Source organism: Ailuropoda melanoleuca, chromosome 3, assembly GCF_002007445.2.
Source record: "Ailuropoda melanoleuca isolate Jingjing chromosome 3, ASM200744v2, whole genome shotgun sequence".
Classification (NCBI taxonomy): domain Eukaryota; kingdom Metazoa; phylum Chordata; class Mammalia; order Carnivora; family Ursidae; genus Ailuropoda; species Ailuropoda melanoleuca.
Genome location: NC_048220.1, coordinates 28,580,522 through 28,600,422, shown reverse-complemented (window position 1 = coordinate 28,600,422; position 19,901 = coordinate 28,580,522). Strand labels below are relative to the sequence as shown.

At 50.2% G+C, this 19,901-nt stretch overlaps 3 protein-coding genes across 14 annotated transcripts; 2 read left to right on the top strand and 1 right to left on the bottom strand.

Moving 5' to 3' along the window:
• The first annotated feature begins 26 nt into the window (after nucleotides 1-26).
• APBB3 (amyloid beta precursor protein binding family B member 3) lies at nucleotides 27-6,896 on the top strand. 12 transcript variants are annotated; one of them, XM_019795697.2, is made up of 13 exons: nucleotides 28-512; nucleotides 973-1,136; nucleotides 1,219-1,295; nucleotides 1,839-1,899; nucleotides 2,107-2,290; nucleotides 2,413-2,540; nucleotides 2,792-2,797; nucleotides 2,962-3,097; nucleotides 3,236-3,320; nucleotides 3,554-3,637; nucleotides 3,905-4,020; nucleotides 4,155-4,346; nucleotides 5,639-6,196. In XM_019795697.2, exons 1-13 carry the CDS (start codon nucleotides 171-173, stop codon nucleotides 5,873-5,875), a joined length of 1,812 nt encoding a protein of 603 aa, XP_019651256.1. In that variant the 5' UTR covers nucleotides 28-170; the 3' UTR covers nucleotides 5,876-6,196. The 12 variants fall into 12 exon arrangements, with proteins under 12 accessions (XP_034512017.1, XP_019651256.1, XP_019651271.1 ...); XM_019795712.2 differs by lacking the exon at nucleotides 5,639-6,196 and adding an exon at nucleotides 6,762-6,896 and having other exon boundaries at nucleotides 29-512; nucleotides 4,098-4,346; XM_019795705.2 differs by having other exon boundaries at nucleotides 29-512; nucleotides 4,098-4,346; nucleotides 4,691-5,780.
• Nucleotides 6,838-12,883, top strand: SRA1 (steroid receptor RNA activator 1). Its single transcript, XM_011220172.3, has 5 exons — nucleotides 6,838-6,972; nucleotides 7,100-7,225; nucleotides 11,630-11,835; nucleotides 12,151-12,259; nucleotides 12,414-12,883. Exons 1-5 carry the CDS (start codon nucleotides 6,948-6,950, stop codon nucleotides 12,623-12,625), a joined length of 678 nt encoding a protein of 225 aa, XP_011218474.3. The 5' UTR covers nucleotides 6,838-6,947; the 3' UTR covers nucleotides 12,626-12,883.
• Nucleotides 12,884-13,029: 146 nt separating this feature from the next.
• EIF4EBP3 (eukaryotic translation initiation factor 4E binding protein 3) lies at nucleotides 13,030-17,757 on the bottom strand. Its single transcript, XM_011220253.3, has 3 exons — nucleotides 15,592-17,757; nucleotides 14,303-14,476; nucleotides 13,030-14,140 (listed from the first exon to the last, which is right to left on the bottom strand). The coding sequence occupies exons 1-3, from the start codon at nucleotides 15,692-15,694 to the stop codon at nucleotides 14,112-14,114; spliced, it is 306 nt and encodes a 101-aa protein (XP_011218555.1). The 5' UTR covers nucleotides 15,695-17,757; the 3' UTR covers nucleotides 13,030-14,111.
• Between the last annotated feature and the right edge of the window lie 2,144 nt (nucleotides 17,758-19,901).

Here is a 19,901-nt window from a genome sequence, read left to right as displayed (position 1 = left end):
TAGTCTCCGTCTCTCAGGTACTCCCACGTGACGCCTCCGGCGCGGCACAAGCTGCGTGTCCGCGCGCGCACACGACCTGGAAGCGAAGAGCTCACTCGTGCGCATGTGCGCGCTGTGCACGTTCGTCTGGCTGGTCGTCCGCCCTTTGATGAACTCACAGTTGCGGCGTGATGTCAGTGGGGCCGTTGGCGTCGGTGCGCCTTTCCCGGAGCCACGCACGGAAACGCGCACCCACTTGGGGATCCAGAGGCCTGTTTACACGCGCCACCCCTCGGCGGGCGGCGCTGCTCGGGCTCGTCCTTTCCCGCCCCTGGGATCTGGCTCGTACCCCATCTCGTATTTGTGCGGCGCCTGTTGGCCCGGCCAGCGCAGAGAGGCTGGGCTTGTGGGCACAGCAGATCCGGAGGTCGAGCTGGGCTGAGATTGCGGGCCGGCGAAGGCCGGCGGGGACGCGGTCGGGGCTATGCTGGGCAAGGATTACATGCTGGCCATCATTCTGGTCAACTGCGATGGTGTGCACGGAGGGGCTCAATGGGAGGATGGGGAGCTGAGGGTGAAAGAGTTGACGGGGTATGTCTTAGGGTGAGGACCAGGGGACAAATGAACCCTGGATCTTTGCGCTGTAAAGGACCTACCTTCTGGACCTCCATCCTAAGGATTGTTCCCTTTGGGATGGAGGGAGCGTTTTTTTGTTTTTTGTTTTTTCAATTTTAATTTATTAATTTGAGAGAGAGCGAGAGAGAGCACAAGCGGGGAGGAAAGGGACGGGCAGGCTCCCTGCTGAGCAGACAGCCCCATGTGGGGCTGATCCCAGGACCCTGAGATCATGACCTGAGTAGAAGGCAGCGGCTCAACCGACTGAGCCACCCAGGCGCCCCTGGAGGGAGGGTTCTGACAGGGTTATTCTGAACTCACTAATATGCCTTCCCTCTCCAATCCCGTGATTCCTCTCCCCATCCCATGTTCCGGTAGATGACTTGTGGGGGGACCAGAGTCTTGAGGGGGAGCCAGGACTGCCCCCTGGCTGGAGAAAGATACGCGATGCTGCAGGTACTTACTATTGGCATGTGCCCAGTGGCAGCACCCAGTGGCAGCGCCCAACCTGGGAGACAGGAGATGCAGAGGACCCAGGCACGGTAGGTGGAGTGGGAGAAGGGGGTCTGAGTCCGTGTGTGGATCTAGGCCTGTTGTCACACTGACCTAGTTCCCTCTTTACAGAGGACGGAAGGGATTTGGGGACTTCGGCCCCCCAAGGGGAGATCCTTCTCTAGTCTGGAGAGCTCACTGGACCGCAGGTAACAGGGATAGGCCAGACCTAATGAAAGACTTGGGGTTCTGTGGCATTCAGTGATGCAGCTGGACTTACATTCTGCTTTCAAGCCCAGGTTTTGGCTCTGTCCCATTTTTTAGTCTTGGTATTTTGAAGTTTGTCCTTTGTTCCATGATCTGTGTTTTGCTACGTGTTCTTCCCTATTCTGGGTACTGATAAATCATGTTCTAGATCTTGGCCACTGTACTGAGCTCTTTCCGTGGGGGTTCCTGTCCTGTGTTCTAGAGTCTTTTCTCAATTTGGGGTTCTGGTCCATGTTTTGGATCCTGTTCCATATTTGCAACTTTTATTCTATGTCCCATGTCCTGAATTTTTTTGTTCAAATTTTAAACCACACTCTCAGTTACATTTATATAATATGTCCTGGGCCCTCTCCCACTCTGGTTTTATATTTGGGGCACTATGTTCTGGGTCTTATCCTACATCTCATGACGTCAGGCAGTCAGGGTTTCCCCACTGTCCCTTCTGTAGGAAGTGTGGTCACCTTATGAGCTCTCCACTCTTCCAGGAACTCTCTGTCCTGGTATGGTGAGGAATCCTACATCCAGAGCATGGAACCAGGGGCTAAGGTAGTGTCTTGGGCCTGAGGGCCCAAGGAATGGTGGTGGCGGTGGTGGATTGTTCCAAGGGAAAGGTCAGGGGTGGGATTGGGCTGAGAAGAGATTATGAAGGGTGAAGGGAGTGGGTACTGGAAGGTTTATGTGTGTGGAAACTGTGACACGTCCCATCTTATTTTGCCTCCTGTTCCACTTCCATGTCCGCCTCCACTCACTCAGGGCCCTCCTGTCCTTTCCCCTAACCCGTCAGTGCTTTGCAGTCCGCTCCCTGGGTTGGGTAGAGGTACCCGAAGAGGATCTGGTACCAGGGAAGAGCAGTATTGCAGTCAATAACTGCATCCAGCAACTGGCTCAGATGCGCAGCCGTAGCCGCAGCCAGCCCCCAGAGGGTGCCTGGGGCGAGGTGAGCTGGCTGGGCCTTCAAGGGATTCGGCCCAGGGCCCAGCAGAGACAGTTGTTGCTGAATTGCCTGTTCTCTGTGGCAACCACCTTCATCTGAGCTCTGGACTGACCTTTCCTTGGCAGGGTCAGAACATGCTGATGATCCTAAAGAAGGATGCCATGAGCCTGGTGAATCCTCTGGACCACAGTCTGATCCACTGCCAGCCTCTGGTGCACATCCGTGTGTGGGGTGTGGGCAGCTCCAAGGGCCGGTGAGGACCCCTACCTCCCCACAAGTGAGCATTGCTCCTCCCTCCCCCCTGCAGGCTGTGATCCCCACTGATGCTGATCCTCTGTACTTGAACCCCCGGACACAGATCCTCTGACATGGACCCAAGCTCTACCTCCCCTGCCTGGTCCAGCTCTGGTTGGGAGGGTGGGCCCAGCTCAGCAGGGACGGATGGGGGAGAGCCTGAGAGGCTGGGCTGATTCTCTCCTGTGCTCCCACATGCTTCCGGAACAGTGACAGGTGAGCGACAGCCCCAGTGCCTTGAGCCCCAGCGCTGATCTCCCTGTTCTATCGCCGCCACGTCCTTTGCCTGACTTTCCATTGTCCTGCAAGCAGTACAGGTCCCTGTTCCTACCCAGCCTCTACCCTACCCCAATCTCTGCCCATCCCTGCCCCTGTCCCAGCCCCATCTCTGACCCTGCCAGGGACTTCGCTTTTGTGGCGGGTGACAAAGACAGCTGTATGCTCAAGTGCCATGTGTTTCGCTGTGATGTCCCTGCCAAGGCCATCGCCAGTGCCCTGCAGGGGCTCTGTGCCCAGGTAAGGGCCAAGAGTGGGGCAGGGAATGTGGGTGTGGAGCTGGTCTGAAGCTCCCAAGGTGGTTGGGTTCGGGAAGTATTGGCTCCTTACCTCAGTTCCCCTCTCCCTTTATCTCATGCTGGTTGCATTGTGTTTCAGATCTTGTCAGAGCGTGTAGGTGTCAATGGTGATTCCCCTTGCTCCTCCCTAGACCCCATCTCCCCTGAGGACCTGCCACAGCAAGGTATGGGGAGGGAGGTCCTGCATTGCAGTAAGAGGTTACTTTAGTGAAAGTGTGGGTTGTTTAGTACTTCCCTGGAGATGTGGGACTTCTGATGTGTGCTGGTTCCAGGGATCCCAAACTCTGAATTGGAGAAGCACCTGTGGCCTTCTTTCTGCTAGCTCCAGTTCTCAGAAGGGTGGGTAAGGGGGTCATTGAGAGAGCGCCCAGGCCAACTTGCTGTGTGTACATTTCAGTGGAGCTACTGGATGCAGTGAGTCAAGCTGCTCAGAAGTACGAGGCGCTGTACATGGGGACCTTGCCAGTCAACAAAGCCATGGGTGAGGACTGAGCTGTCTGAGGAGGTGGGCTACATGAGGTCAGGGAAGGTGGGTATGGTAGGATCTGCCACCATTTTTCAGAGTGCTCCCATGGCCCTGTCTGGCCTAGAATGTGCCATCCTTCCCAACTCAGGATTCTAAGCCCAGCCCCAGCCCTTTTATTGCCATGTCTCTGAATCCCAGGTCAGTGAGAGGGGCCTAGACACTCCCTGAAGATCCCTTCTTTCTTTACATCTGGGAGACACTATGGTGGGCATGTCCCCCCAGGCATGGACGTGCTGAATGAGGCCATTTGTACCCTCACCAACCGAGGGGACCAGGATACCTGGGTCCCTGCCATGCTCAGTGTGTCTGACTCTCTGATGACTGCACATCCCATTCAGGTACCAGAAGAAGGTGAAGTTGGGGGATGTGGAGGGGTGGGATGGATGCTGAGGGGCTCATTGCTTGCTATTGAAAGAGCTCACAGGGTCCAGCCAGTGCCCGGTCCTCTGGTGACCAGGCCTGGTGTGGGCAGGCAGAAGCTGGTGCAGAGGAGGAACCACTATGGCAGTGCCCTGTGCGCCTTGTGACCTTTATTGGTGTTGGCCGTGACCCTCACACCTTTGGCCTCATTGCTGACCTGGGCCGTCAGAGCTTTCAGTGTGCAGCCTTCTGGTGCCAGCCCCATGCAGGGGGACTCTCTGAAGCTGTGCAGGCTGCTTGTATGGTGAGTTACGGGTGGGAATGGGTGGGTGGGGGTGGCCCTGCAGCTGCTGTGTGCTGGTGACTGGGGCTCAGGATCGGCACGCTCCAGAAATCCCCAACCAGTAATCCCAGGGCTGACTATAGTAAACTACTCTTGTTTGGCCCTCTTGTTGTTTTTAATAAGTTTAAGTTAATTGCTAACATTTAGAGCCAGGACATTTTACGTATTAATTACTATTCCTGTTTCTCTTAAAATATCAGAACCTCGATACTGGGTAAACACACATAAATTTCAACATTCAGCTGAATTGTGTAGGGGCTGTTCGCTGTAGGGTGGGCACTATCTCTCCTGTTTGTCTCATTTAGGATATTTCCTGGCACCTGTGGGCATTGGAATGTGGGATGCTTGCACTCTATGAATTCAGCTTACTCTTTCCATAACAAACATGAGTGCCTACAGGGTACCAGGCACCATACTTGATCCTGGGAATTCATTGATACCGAAGGCACAGACTTTGCCCTCACAGAACACCCAAACACTCAGGTTGGATCAGAGACCAGAAGGGAGTTGTACACCACAGGATGATGGAGAAGACAGCCCATTCCAGAAGGCTACCTGAAAGAGGTGATAGAAAGCTGAGAGTTGAAGGTCCGAGGAAGAAGTTAGGTGAAGGGGAATGGGACAGAAGGTGTGCCAAATACAAGGATGCCCAGCTGCGAAGATGAGAGCAATATTAGTGGATTACGGCACCTAAAAGAATCTAGTGTATCTGGAGGGGCGGATGAAGTGAGATGGGGCAGAAAAAAAACGCCAGGTCATGGAAGAATTTAGAGATTGTGGTCATGAGTTTATTTTGTCGCAAGTCACTTTGAGCCACTGAAAGGTTTTGAGCAGTGAATTTAAGTTTGTGGATCAGGAAGACCACTTAAGGTACCTTATGGGTAAGTTTGAATTCCAGTTCTATCATTTTTTGCATAGGTGACCTTGGGCAAGTCATGTATATTCTCTCTGAACCAAAATTTCCTCATTTGCAAAACGGTAATAACACCTGATGAATAACTTTGGATTAAGTTTGATTACGTGAAGCACTTAGCACGGTGTCCAGCTCTCCTTAAATGCTCAGCTCAGTAAACGTCAAATTTTCTGTTTCTGTTATTGAGCTCCCTGGGAGTGCTGTAGGGGCTCCAGATAGGGCCAGCTACCAGCCTCCTTCATACCAGACTGAAGCCATGGCCAGTTGCCTGTTCTGCAGAAGCTTTCAGGGAGTCCAGGGGCAGAAAGGAGCTGGATCCTCACATTCCCCTTTTCCGTAGGTTCAGTACCAGAAGTGTCTTGTGGCCTCTGCAGCTCGAGGCAAGGCCTGGGGTGCCCAGGCCCGTGCCCGCCTGCGGCTCAAGCGGACCAGCTCCGTGGACTCCCCAGGAGGTCCCCTGCCGCTCCCCCTGCTCAAAGGAGGGGTTGGGGGTGCAGGGGCAGCCCCTCGAAAGCGGGGTGTCTTCTCTTTTCTTGATGCCTTCCGCCTGAAACCCTCTCTGCTCCATATGCCCTAAATTAATCCAGGAGGACTGGGTAAGGAGGCTCTGGATCCATGCCCAACTCTATACCCCTTCATTCTCCAGGGGTCTGTAGCCTCTCACTCCTTGAAGACTTCTCTGCCTGCCCCTCTGGCTCTTGCCTACCCTCTGTTTATTGCCCAGTTTATTAATGTTTATAGGGATGACTGAGAGGCCCTGCACCATAACCCAGGCCCCTGGCTGTCCTTCCCCTCGGTCCCTGTGTTCCTTGCCCCTGTCCAGCCCTGGACAGTTGGCTCTACCTCAGCAACACTTTATAGCAAAATCAGTACAAATAAAAATCCCTCAGTGACCTCACTGGGTGTGAGTATATTGGGCCTGGGACAGGGTTGGGGGTTAACACCCGTGTGAGGTGAGTGTCTGTGTCTCTGCTTGGTGTTGGTGGCTGCCTGTAGTCACATGAGGACATGGGTGTGGCGGAAATCTAATTTCAATCTTTCAACAAACGTATTTTCTAAGGCCTGTGTGCTAGACGGTGGGGATATAAAATCTGGGTTCCTCCTTCAGAAGGGGAGATGAACAAGCATTAAATAAGGTAGAAGATAGTACAACTAGGAAATCTCAGGGTTGTGGAGGCTCCAGTGAGACACTTAACCTACGTACTGAAGGAAAATGAGTACTAGTTACTGATTCCAGAGAGTATAAATGTGCAGGGCAGTAGACAGAGGTGAGGTTCTAGAATTCCACCTGGCTAGATCACGCAGAGACTTTTGTGGGGCAGGAGGTCTGGTGGTTAAAACTTACTCCTGAGAGCAACTGTGACAGAGTTTGAACCTACAGGGGATTAGGGCTCCTAGAGCGCCGCCTCTTGGAAAACAGCCCCCTTCAGTGCCTTCTGATCAGGGCCTTGATGCCTTATTAGCTGGAGATTTCGAGTTCCTCGGGGAGCTGGGGCAGCGTTCCCACAGCGGCTCCCCGGCATTTCTGAACAGCCGCTCAACGTAGAGGGCTCCTGGCAACCAGCCGGCCCGGGGGCTGTCCCACCCCGCTCGGGTGGACGGCCGCCCCGGAAGTGACGCGATGTGTTGCTGGCCTTGCGGAAGTGGAGATGGCGGAGCTGTACGTGAAGCCGGGTGAGCGCGGCCGGCGGCCTGGGGGCGCTGGGTCGTCCCCCTACCCATGCTGAGGGCGGCTCCTGTACGGGGGGGTGGAGCCTTGGTCTCTCCGGGGCTCGCTTCACATGTCCCCTCGCTTCCGCAGGCAACAAGGAGCGTGGCTGGAACGACCCGCCGCAGTTCTCGTACGGGCTGCAGACCCTGGCTGGTGGACCCAAGCGCACGCCGCTCACCAAGAGGGTCGCCGCTCCCCAGGATGGCTCCCCCAGAGGTGCGTGGGGGCCCGGTGCGCGGAGACCCGCCAAGAGGGCGGTGCCGGGGATAAACTTGGCCCGAGGGCCCTTTTTGCTGCTCTGAGGTCTGAGAGGTTGAACTCCACAAAGGGGCACAGGGGAGGCCCCTTTCCGGGCTCCTCTTCTCCTGTCTAGGTCAGTAGTAAATGGTGATTTTCAATAGAATCTCTTTGCTTTCACTGTAGGTGAGCTCTTCCAGACCTACGGTTTTTTATATAGTTTTTATTCTCAAATTGTTTTCACGTTTTTTTCCAACCTGAATACCATAGTGATACATTCGTCTTGTGCTACATCTTCACTAGGTTGTATGATAAGCATCCAGACTTACTGCGTTCATTCATTCATTCATTCATTCATCCAATCAGTGTTATCTACTGAGCATGTCTGAGCCAGGCACTGCTTGAGAGCAAACTAGACAGCAGTGAACAAGACAAAAAAAGGTTTGTGTTTTCATGTCTATCTCCAAAGCTAGAGTGTAGCCTAGACAAATTAAGTAGTGGTAAGGGCTCTGCAGAGAAAACAGGGTAATGCAAGAGTGACTTTGTAACTAAGGTGGCTGAGGGCTGACATTTAAGCTGAATGGTTAAAATCTAGCCAAGCAAAGATCAGGTGGAAGAGCATTCCACACGCTGAAAACAGAGCAAAGACCCTGAGAACGAGTTTGGCAAATTCAGAGACTGAAGGAATACCTAATGGCTAGGGCGCAGTGGGTTAGGTAGAGAAATTAAAATCTGAGAAGTAGGCAGGGGCCAGATCAGAGTGGCTTTGGTAAACCAGGATAAGGAGTTTGTATTTTAAAATGGGTAAAATTGGAAGCTGTCAAAAAGTTTAAAGGATGCTTTTACTTTTGAGCTTGTCCTGTGCGAACAGTTGGAGGTATGCCCCAAACAGGCTCAGATTTAGTTCTTTCAGCACCCCTGTGTTGTCCACACTGAGCACTGCAGAGGAATGACACAAACCAGGGTTTTTAAATTATTAATTATTATTGTTATTTATTTTTTTTAAAGAGGGAGTGAATGGGGGAGGGGCAGTGGGAGAGAGAGAATCCGAAGCAGGCTCCATGCCCAGCACAGAGCCTGACGGGCTCAATCTCATGACCCTGAGATCATGACCTGAACCGAAATCAAGATACGAGTGCTTAACTGACCGAGCCACCCAGGTGTCCCACAACCCAGGGTCTCTTAACCTTGGCATGACTGACATTTTGGGCCAGATAATTCTTTGTTGTGAGGGACTGTCCTGTACTTTGTAGGATGTTTGTAGCATTCCTGGTTTCTACCCACTAGATGCCAGTAGCATTCACCCAGTTGTGACAGCCAAAAGCACCTCCAGACATTTGCCCCCAGGGGCAGAATCTCTCCAGATTGAGAAACACTGACTGATGTACATCTTTAAAAAGATCACTGTGCCTGCTGTATGGAAAACAGATTTTAGCAAAAATGGGGAAAGGCAAATTAAGAGGCTATTCCAGTAACATGGGCAAGATTTAACGATGATTTGGACAAGAGTGGGAGTATAGAGGTAGCAGGAATTGGATGGATATGGCATATGTTACTGAGGAAGCCGGTAGGAATATATATATAGGTGAGAGAAAGAAGAATGTAACAAATTTTTTGCTTGAGGAACTGGCTGGTGTTTTTCACAGATATGGGAAACCAGGGAATGGGGGGCAATAAAGGTTTGGGGGGAGGGGAAAAGCAAGCTTTGTCTTGGACATGTTAAATTTGGGCGGCTACTGTGGGGAGAGGTCTAGGCCAGAATTACAGAAATGAGTCATGGTTGTGTGGATGGTGTTTGATGTTGTGGACTTGAATAAGGTTACTTAAGAAGAATGTGTGGATAGAGGCCTAAAGAGGATCCAAGATGGAGCCCTGAGGCTCTCTAGCATTTCAAGGTTGCGTAGAAAAGGAATTACAAAGGGGCCTGAGAAATAGCTAAAGAAGCAAGAAGAAAAGTAAAATTTACTCAGAGTAAAATTTGGACTCAACCATGATGGATGGACAGATAGAGAGAAGGGCCCACTGGATTTGCCGAGCTAAATTAGACACTGGTTACCACAGAAGCAGTTTGGAGTGATGAGAGTAGAAACCCAGCTGGATGGGCTGAGGAGAGAATGTGAAAAGAAGTAGAGAGACTAACTGTAGACTATACAGCTCATCAAGAAATTCTGCTGTGAGACAGAAAAATGAGGCTGTGTCTAAGGATGGAATGTGAGGTAAAGGAGGATTTTTGTTTTTAAGATGGTAAACACTAGAGCATGTTTGTATGCTGACTGGATGATTCTCTAGTGGGAGAACTGGTGGGGCAGGAAAACAGGGTAACTGCAGGAGAGAAACCTAGAGAAGACAAGAGGCTGGCATTAGTATAGCTGGAAAGATGGCCTCGGATAGGAGCAGGAAACTTTCATTTCTCAGAGGAAGGAAAGTGGCCACAGGTACAGGCCGATTAGTAGAACTGGTGGTGAGGAGATGAGAGAGTTCCTGGGTAGTGACACTGTCGGATGTAGGATGCAGGGAAAGGAAAAGTAGGGGGAGAAGATAGTAAAATTCAGAGAGAAAATGTGAAAAGAGTTCAGAAGAATTGAAAAACGAGGCAAAGGATAGGAATTCCAGGCCGTGTTGGGTACCTTTTAATACCTGTACCCATGAATTTAAAGTGTAACTCAACAGCATGGTTCTGTTTTTCCTTCTGACAAGTGCAGGCAAGTTGAGTTTACCAGGAAAGTGGGACAGTGGGAGGGGATAAAGTGAGTAAGAGTGTCTACAAAGGAATGATTTTAATGCATGAAATCTGGTTGATTGGGCTGGAAGGATAGGGGGGTTGGTCAGGTTTTGGAGATGGTGCAGTGTTGTTGAGAACAAGGCAGACAGGAGTGAGAGGCTGAGGAAGGGTGGGAAAAATCATCATTGGAGGTGAGGAGCTCAAGAAACTGAGAGGCCAAACTATGAGACGAATTAATCATCCATATGAATGTCAATGCCTAGAAGTCAATTGACTTTTCTGTTCTTCTCTTTTTCCATAGTGTTTTCCACTATCCCATTACTACAGGCAAAAACCAAGAGTCATCCTTGATTCCTTTCTCCCTCACTCCCCATCCACAAAGTCCTGTTGCTCCCTTCTCCTAAATAAATGTCAGACCACTCCATTTCCCCTCATCTGCTCTCTCTCTAGTCCATGCCAGGAGTCTCTTTCCTGGACTACCCCTTTAACTTCCCAGTTATTGTCCATGCCTCCATTCTTGACCTATTCTCATCTATTTTTCACAGACCATACAGAGTGAATGTCTTAAAAAAACAAATCTAGTCACATCACCCCCTGCTTTTATAAACCTGCCCATGATGGCTTCCCATGACCATTAGGCTCAAGAACAAACTCTTCCAGAGCCCTATACGGTCTGGACCCCTGCTTGCTTCCCCAGAGACTGCTAATACTGCTTTCTTCAGTGTTAATTTTTTAGCCATGCAGGGCTGGTTGGTGTAACCTGAACAAGTTGGGACTTACCCTGGCTTTTAGGCACTGCCCTTGCCTCTGCCTAGTACATGATTTTTTGTGGCTGCGTCTGTCTCATCCACTAGCTGTTAATTTTGTGAACACTTTTTGCTACACAGTAATCTAGCAGTTGCACCTATCGTCTTTCTTAATCATCACTACAACCCTGTGAAGTAAGTGCTACTACCATGATAATCCCCATTTTACAGAAAAGGAACCCAAGCTCAGGGGTTAAGGGTAACCTGCCACGTGCCACATAGTGGGTGACCAAGGATAAACTTAGAAGTCACCTCAGAAGGCCTTCCTTGAACACTCAGTCTAGGTGGTTCCCTGTACTATACCTCTCCTTTTAAAAGATTTTATTTATTTATTTTGAGAGAGTGGGCGTGCGTGGGGTGGGGGATGTGGGGGTGGTGGGGACAGAGGGAGAGGAATAGAGACTCAAGCAAGCCAACTCCAGACTGAGCGCGGAGCCTGACTTGGGGCTCCGTCTCACAATCGTGAGATCATGACCTAAGTCGAAATCAAGAGTCCGAGGCTTAACTGACTGAGCCACCCAAGCGCCCCTACTATTCCTCTTATAACATCATGTTTTCTTTGTAGCATGCAACATAATTTGGTAATTTTAGTGTGTGTGTGTGTGTGTATCTCTATGTGTGTTTGTGTTTCCTTTCCCTAGAATTTCTGTTCTGAGGTCAGGAACCTAATCCATCTGGTTTACTACTGTCTCTGGTGCCTTGCACATTGTCTGGCACTTGGTAGAAACTTCAGAAATACACACTTTTGAGTGAACGAATTTGTCCCAGAGAGTAGCCCCCTAGAAGGGATGAAGTTAGAATCGAGCTTTTTGCCTGTCTTAGCCATGTTTGCTTGATCTCCCTTTACCTTTTCAGTCCCCACCTCACAGACTTCCCCTGGGATCCCCCCTGTGGGGCCTCCACCTCCTTTAAGTAAGGGTTCCAGACCCCCACCTGTGGGGAGTTGTCCTGCCTCTGGTGTGGAGCCAATAAATTTCCCAGTCATCGAATCTGAAACTCTGCTGGAAGATGTGCTCAAACCTTTGGAAGAGGCACTGGAGGATTGCCGTGGCCACACAAAGGTAATAAGCCCTGGCACACCAGTGGGGGCATAAAAGGACGGCGGTCCTTTGTTTTCTTACTTGTAAAGCAGCACTCCAGAATGAGTTTCTGAGGCTCTGAGAAACTCTGGAAATTGTAAAATTCTAGCCATATATACATTTTTCTTGGGAGGAGATCCCTAAGTTTTATCAGATTCTCAGTGGGGCCTCTAACCAGAACTCTTAAGATTATTTTTCTGGGCCAGAGAAACCAGGTCCACTATCTATTTGGTGTTGCCTTTCCCCTGCCCTTGCTGGGCTAGCAGCACTGACTTGGAGGGGGCTTCTGTCTCTCAGAAGCAAGTATGTGATGACATCAGCCGACGCCTGGCTCTGCTGCGGGAACAGTGGGCCGGAGGGAAGCTGTCAGTGCCTGTGAGGAAGAGGATGGCTCTGCTGGTGCGAGGTATGGGTAGGTCTTTTGGTATAGCCTAGCTCCCTCAACTTGTCCTGGATGGCTGAGCTGGAAGAGATGCTGAGATTCTGACTGGTTGCAAAGAGAGGAGTGGGAGCTAGGTCTTTCGCCCCAAGCTGCTTATTTACCTCCTCTCTTTCCTCAGAGCTTTCAAGTCACCAGTGGGATGCAGCAGATGACATCCACCGTTCACTCATGGTCGACCATGTGACTGAGGTCAGTCAGTGGATGGTGGGAGTTAAAAGATTAATTGCAGAAAAGAGGAATCTGTCTTCAGAGGAAGAGGCTGACGAAGAGAAATCTACAGCCACAGTTGAGGAGAACCAGATGGCACCAGGCGTCCAAGAGGCTCCATAATCCTGTGGGATCCCAACTCACCTCACACCATTTCCTATACCTTGGCAGGGAGGCCTTCTCTCACCTGGCTCCCTCTTACCATTTGGGAGACTGTCTGCCTCTTTGGGATCCTTGGCCTGACCCACCCATCTCTGGGGGAAGAGGTGTCAGCCACCTGGGTAACAGGAAAGTCACCTATTACCCATAACATATGCATTTCAATAAAAACATCTTAATAGTGGGCCCTGGGTAGGAGAGAGAAGCCCTTCCTGTGCCATACTAGTCGCTTGTGGTGTTCTTGACTGCCTTGCTCCCTGTGTACCCTACTCTCTTCTTCTTCCATTCATCATGAATGGCTTTGCTAGGCATGACCAATTATTGTCTGCCACTTTCCCCCAAAATAGACGGAAACACACATTCCTTGCTGGGCTGAGTATCTCTATTTTTAGATAATTTCGTTTCAGCATAAAAACAGAAGCTCAAATAGCAGGGGAGAATTTTCCCTCTAGAAAAGGAGACTGCCCTGTTTGCACTGTCACCATTGAGCTACACAGTGCTACAGAGATTAGAACACAGCTAATTGAAGGAGAAAAAGACTAGATTGCTGATATACAGGATCATGACTTTCTTGGGGGTTGGGGGGGTGGTCAGGAGTAGGATCATGACTCTATCTGACTTGTCAAGTAAGCTGCTACCTCATCTTGGGCCCTAAAGTCTCTTCTAACCCTCTGAGGACAAGAGAGCCAAGTGGAAGGGGCCATAGAGGTTCAAATCATGCTGAGAAGGGAGGATATAGGTTTTCAGTGTTGGAATAGGGGACGATATTTACAGGTGGAAGGCAGAAAAGGCATGGGGAGAGCCTGGAGAAGGTTAAACTCTAGGACAGTGCCTCTTTTTTTCCTGCTGTGGAACAGATAGGGAGGGACGGCTGGAGAGGCCCAATTCCAGGAAGGCTGCTTACTGGAAAAGCTGGAACAGCCCTTGGCAGGGGTCAGGCTATTGCTCTTTATGGTTTGGCCGCTCCTATAGCCTGCCCCCATGGCCTACCTTAGGCTCTAACTGCTGCTAGAGGTGGGCCCAATGACAGCTGGGAAGGGACCTGGGACCTCTGATCTTAACCAGGTCGCTGGGGGCCTCAGCTGTATGGCTGAGATGGGAAGATCAGTGTTGAGAACACCAGAGTCAAAGCATTTCTTTGAATTTTTACTAAGCAATCAGACAGTGACATACTCCATCCCTCAGTCCTAGCCTCAGCCTCTGATGATGGAGGGCTGGGGGTTGGGAGGAGTACCTACAGACCGAAGGGAAAGTAGAGCTAAGGGCTTGGCACGTTGCCCACTCCTATCCCTGGTCTAGCTGCCTCAGAACTAAGGGAGGCCCGGAACCACAAGTCACTCCCTTCCAGATTACATGAGGCCACCTGATGTTTGGAATACACCAGGAAGAGGTGATGGCAGCAGCGGTATGAGGGATTCCTCTAATTCCACACCGGATCATCTGCACTGGGTTAGATGTCCATTTCAAATTGTGCGTCATCTGGAGAAAGAGAAGGCAGGAGGACTGGTTGCTGGGCTGAGTCTCCAAGCTCAGCAAGCTTAGCATCAGTGCAGAAACCCCTCTCAGCATTAAATCCCCACTCTACTTAACAGGGGCTCAATTTGGACTCAAACACTTAATTTTAGGCCCTGCTTTCCTTACCGGGTATCTCTTCCTCTGTCTCCTTCTGCTCCTTCAGCTCCTCCAGCTTGGAGGGTGGGGCTGTTGGAGGAGTTGTGACCCCGGGAATCTGAGGGAGGCAGCAGGGGGGCGTCCGAGCAATGGGTGAGTTCTTGCACTCCAGCAGGAACTTTCGGTCGTAGATGATCCTGGTGCCTGTCAACGGGTAGGGACTAGTTAAAGAGGCTGAAGCTTGGGTACAGAGCTGTATGGGGTGTCACACACAGGCCTTTTAGGGACCTGGGACTCATGTTTCCCCATGTATTAAAGGGCTGCTCCTCTGCAGCCCAGCTGGGATCTCAGCTGACTAGGCGTCAGAGCACCTAAAGACTTCCAGGCCTAACCAAGATGTGACTAAGTGCCATAAAGCAAGTGGGGCCTCCCAGCTGGTCCAGGCAGGGGCTTTTGGTTTAGGGAAGTTTCAGGTCTCAGTTCTAGGAGGAACACAAAACGGGAGAACTCAGGTACTTCAGACTGTTCTTGTCTGACTCTGCTGGCTCTGGGACTTCCCTACTTTGGTTGGGGGTGGGGGGCGTTAGCCCTTCAGGCAGTTGGCTAAGGAAGCCAAACAGCCGATGTAAAAAGGAGTTTCACCCCTGCTTGCCACCTAAATTCCAATACCCTGCAGGGAGAAGCTGTGTTCCTCTGGACAGTTGCTTTCCGTGTGAAACACAGGGACAGGCTGTTCTTATCCTGACCCCTCCCAAGTCCTATCAGGCTCAGCCCCAGCCTGCAGAAATTTGGCCCCAGTTCTGTCCTCAAAGGGCCCTACCCTGTTCTTGCCCCTCCCCTCTGCCTCCACGTGGCAGGAAACCCTGGGTCAGGAGCCCAGCAGCTCCAGATCCCAGGCAACCAGCCCAACCAAACAGCCGCTAGCCAGCCCAGCCACAGATACCGAAAGCGTCCGGCCCCCACTGCCTGAGTCCTGCTCCAGACGCTTTGTAAGATCGGGTGCTTTCTGCTCAGGCCACGCTCAGCTGAGGCTTCGGCTCTTAATCCCAGTCGGCCAAGTCGGGAGGGCCGGGTGAGCAAGGCACCCAGAACCCAGGCCACAGTCACCCGGAAGCTAGGCTTTAAGCGACGGTGCATTATTGAGGTTTCAGGAAACTGCCTTCAGCTCCAAACATCCCCCACCCCCTGCAAAAGCTACAACCTGCAAAAGAGCCTGCGGACAGAATCCAAGGCCTGCACCTCCTCACTCCCGCCCCGCGCAGCAGGACGAACGCGCTCGCGTGCCCAATGCCCGCGGACCCCCAGCCCGGCCCGCTGACCTCCCGGGGTAGTGGCGTATAGCGTGCCCCCCGGCGTGGTGCTGTAGCAGTCGGGCAGCCGGTCCCTGCCCCCGGGAATTGGGCAGCTCGTGGATGTGGACATAGCGAGCGGGACGAGCAGGAAGGCAATCGGCTGCTGCCGAGGACACGGAGTGCAGCTAACTCTGAAGCGGACTCAGCGGACCACGTGCGGCCGCAGCAACAACACCAGGACGACGTCACGCCCGGGGCGGGCCACTAGCCGTCACTCAATCCGACGGTCCCGCCTTACTCGCGAGGGGGCAGGCCCGACTGGGCGAAGGGTAAAGGAGTCCCGAGCCCCGCACAGGCCTCCAGTTCCTCCTGGCTCAACATTGGCCAGCGTGACCATGAGTGCTGCAGCCACTCAGCTATTTACTGTTTAAACCGGGCGCCGGGACCGGTGAGGTATGGCACACATTACTGCCATGTGTTAATTCACCCATTTCTCCCAACAGTTTTGGACAGTAAAGTACCATTAATAGCCACATTTTACAGGTGAGGAAAGGAAAGCCCAGAGAGGTTAAGTCACTGGTTCAAAGTCATATCTTGTAGGAGGGGGAGCTGAGATTCAGACCTGAGTGTATCTGATTCGAAAGCCTGTGCCTTTCAGCACAGCTGGGGACTGCCTCCCATTAATCAATTACAGTCCAGCGTAAAAAGTGGCCCGATGGCCTGGAGCACAGCTGGAACGGGAAGGTCAGGGAGGGAGGGTGGCCTTTTTGGAAGAAGGACTGACTAAAGGATGAACTGATGTTGAGGGATAGGAGAGGCCTGCTCTTTGATCTTGCTGCCACAGCTAATGAACCTCCGGAAACTAAGGAAGGGCAGGGGGTTGTTGAGGAGTGCTTGCTCTTTAGTCCCCTGGAAAGGAAGATCAGACAGTCTGGACTTAGGGGATTTTTTGATGTAGGCACTGTAATATGAAAGGAGGCAGGAGAGGGGTGGTGGAAGAGAAAGTATTAAGCCTAGTACCTACATATACTAAAAATGTTGATCAAGTTGTCTTCCAATTTCCTCAAATTTGGTATTACCACCCAGCCCCCAATTAAGTACAGACCACTGGACTTCATGTATTTAACAGTATTAATGTTACTTCAGTTCTGACTTCATCAGATTTTCCCTTAACTCTGATTTCTCCACTGATTAAAAAAAAAATTGTGTTTAATAACTCAGTGCTTCTCAAACTTTAATGTGCACATAAATCACCTGGAGATCTTATAAATGAGGATTTTGATACAGTAAGTTTAGGGTGGGACCTGAGATTCTAAATTTTTAGTAAGATCCCAGATGATGCAGTCCCTAGGTCTGCAGTAACACTTCAGGTAGCAAGGATATTTATATTTTATTGTTCCAAAATGTTTTTGAGCCTCTTACAAAGTGGCGTGTATGCCTAGAAGAAGGGTCTTTCCTTACAGTGCTGGAGAGTAAGGCTTGGGAGCAGACTGTGGGGAGCCGTCTATCACAACTCAGTTTTTGAGATAAGTCTGGCTGGGGGAGTAAGGAATAGGATGGAGGACAGTGAGACTGAAGGTGAAGATTCTGGCCTAGTGAAATGGGGTGGACCGAAGGGCAGTGGCTATGAGGATGGAGAGAAGTGGTCAGGATCCCCATACACAGAGAGGGAAAGAGAAGGTGATGGATTAAGAGCGGGGTGAGAGAGAGGGAGCTAAGCTAGGATAATTTCCAGTCTTCTGATCTGAAAGTCTTGGTAATAGTAGTACCCCCTAATATACCAGGAAAAACAAGAGAAGTGTATCTTATATTGGGGAATGTATAATATGTGTGGAATGCTGAGATGGAATGGCACAGTAAAAAGGTAGATACACGGGTCGAAGCTCAGGGGGAGAAATCTGGTCTGTGATTCAGACCTGGGTGCCTATGAAATCCAAGAGTGTGGGATGAGATCACCTGGACAGAAGATAGAGCCTAAGAAGAGGCCTGAGCACATTAACATTTATTTAAGAGGTAGTGGAAGAAGAGGGTTCACCAAAAGAGACTAAAAAGTTTTCAAGAAGGATCACTGTGGCAGTGAGGTCACCCTTCTGTTAATCTACTACAAAATGACAGCAGCAGGTACTACTACTTTAATACTATTTGCTTAGGGGTGCCTGGGTGGCACAGCGGTTAAGCGTCTGCCTTCGGCTCAGGGCGTGATCCTGGCATTATGGGATTGAGCCCCACATCGGGCTCCTCTGCTATGAGCCTGCTTCTTCCTCTCCCGCTCCCCCTGCGTGTGTTTCCTCTCTCGCTGGCTGTCTCTGTCAAATAAATAAATAAAAATCTTTAAAAAAAAGGGGCGCCTGGGTGGCACAGCGGTTAAGCGTCTGCCTTCGGCTCAGGGCGTGATCCCGGCGTTCTGGGATCGAGCCCCACATCAGGCTCCTCCGCTATGAGCCTGCTTCTTCCTCTCCCACTCCCCCCTTGTGTTCCCTCTCTCGCTGGCTGTCTCTATCTCTGTCAAATAAATAAATAAAATCTTTAAAAAAAAAATCTTAAAAAAAAAAAACTAATACTATTGCTTAGACGCGTACTGTTCTTGCAGTGTTGTGTGCTCTAAGGGGTGGGGAACTAGAGATAGGTTGTTGGCCTTAGAGAGAAAGCCAGATACATCATGCATGCAATCTGGATGAAGGACCGAGAGTTTAAATCAGAGGCTCAGCAATGATTACCCATTAGAATATGGGAGCTTAAAACAGACAAGCATGCAAAAAAGAAAAGAAAAGAAAAGACCTATGCCCAGGCTCCAACCCCAGTGATCTGATTATGATTAAGCCTTTAAGGGAATATCAGGTCTCTGCTACCAGACAAACTACTTTGGACTTATACCAGTAGCTTAAAGATAAAACAGGAAGCGAAAGTAATCAAAACAGGTTGGCAGTCTGGTGGTGAGATTCACGACCCTATTTTCCTTATTAGGTCTTAGAGTCCAGCCTTAGGCTCTTTATTGGAAGTGGTCTTAATACACATAAGTTCTGGATACTTAAAACCATCTTTCTCTCATTTGCTACAGAATAAAGTAAAGGTGAAGAATCTGCCTGATGGCAAATGGTGACAAATCTTTAAGGATGAATAGAAAATACAGTGTTATCAGAGCCCCTCACCCCAGCACAGGGTCCACTGGGAAGATGTCACAACCAGCAACGCTTCTTGGTAGAAGAGATCTAGGCTAGAGAACAAGATGTTCAGAAGCTGTTTTCCTACAGGCTTATTTGCCACTTCCTGGGTTTACAATGCAGTCCAAAGGTCTTGAACAGTGGGACAGAACCAAGTATACTAACTACTCCTTTTTGTTTGGCTTGAAACTGTAATATGACTAGCCTTTCCCCTTCTACAAGCCGCCTCAAACTGAAGCTGGTCCCCTCATGGGCTAACTTCGAGGATGGGAGGAGGATTTGGCCAGAACCTACAAGAAGAGATGAAAATTGTAGTTCCAAGTCCTGAGACTTCTTACCTCTGGTTAGGAGAGGCCACCATTGGCTGTCCAACTCTCTTCTTCGGTCTGGTTAGCTGAGGTGATGGGATTTCCCCTTTGAGAGCAGGGACTGAAGGAAGCAGACTGGCCTATAAAAGGGCAAGTCAGCACACTGTAGCCACAATAGGTTTAAAGGGTCTTAAAACATCAATAATTTTATTGGTGGTGGAATTTTATTACACTACTACTTGAAATAAGTGGGTCCAGAAACCTCGATGATATAGTTTTATTCCTTGAAAGAACTGTTATTCTCATGGGGTTTGATCTATGCCTCAACAGGATGTTTCTTAATGTTCTGAGGTCTCACTATGAATGTGCAAGGTTTTCTTCTGCCTCTATTAAAATCTCAAATCAGTACTGTCCCACACAACAGCAGGCTTCTGATTCCATGTGAGACCCAATGGTAGGGGCTCTCAAAGTTCAGTAATGTAAACACTCTATTGGCTTCCAGTACTCCCATCCCGTATATTCTCATTGACAAGAAAAAGGAGAAAATCTGTGTTAGCACTAGGAGACTTTTTTGAGTTCATTTACGTTCAATTTTATTTTCAGATGAGGAAAGTGAAGCAAGCCCAGAAATGAAAAATGACTTGCCTAAGGACATAGAGCTTCAAGCGACAGAAACGAAAACAGAATTTAGGCTTGTCTTATTCCACTGTTCCCATGCTGCCTCCCCCCAAATCCCTCAAATGTTTTTAAAGTAATTAAGTTCTTACCTGAGCTAGTATTAATCCAAGGTTCAGGTTGGTAAAAGAGCAGTAAAGTAATGCCAGGAAGAGGCAAGACAGAGGAAGAAGAGATTATAGCAGGCAAAATG

Bases quoted from the DNA above. Each gene is read 5' to 3' on its own strand.
- EIF4EBP3 (XM_011220253.3), bottom strand. From the start codon at position 15,694: ATGTCCACATCCACGAGCTGCCCAATTCCCGGGGGCAGGGACCGGCTG. The intron at 14,477-15,591 runs GTCAGCGGGCCG...ACCCGTTGACAG, and splicing joins ATACGCCACTACCCCGGGAG to GCACCAGGATCATCTACGAC. The intron at 14,141-14,302 runs GTAAGGAAAGCA...CTCTTTCTCCAG, and splicing joins GACAGAGGAAGAGATACCCG to ATGACGCACAATTTGAAATG.
- APBB3 (XM_019795681.2), top strand. From the start codon at position 171: ATGTCAGTGGGGCCGTTGGCGTCGGTGCGCCTTTCCCGGAGCCACGCA. The intron at 3,098-3,235 runs GTAAGGGCCAAG...ATTGTGTTTCAG, and splicing joins TGCAGGGGCTCTGTGCCCAG to ATCTTGTCAGAGCGTGTAGG. The intron at 3,321-3,553 runs GTATGGGGAGGG...TGTACATTTCAG, and splicing joins TGAGGACCTGCCACAGCAAG to TGGAGCTACTGGATGCAGTG.
- SRA1 (XM_011220172.3), top strand. From the start codon at position 6,948: ATGGCGGAGCTGTACGTGAAGCCGG. The intron at 7,226-11,629 runs GTGCGTGGGGGC...TTACCTTTTCAG, and splicing joins CCAGGATGGCTCCCCCAGAG to TCCCCACCTCACAGACTTCC. The intron at 12,260-12,413 runs GTATGGGTAGGT...CTCTTTCCTCAG, and splicing joins GATGGCTCTGCTGGTGCGAG to AGCTTTCAAGTCACCAGTGG.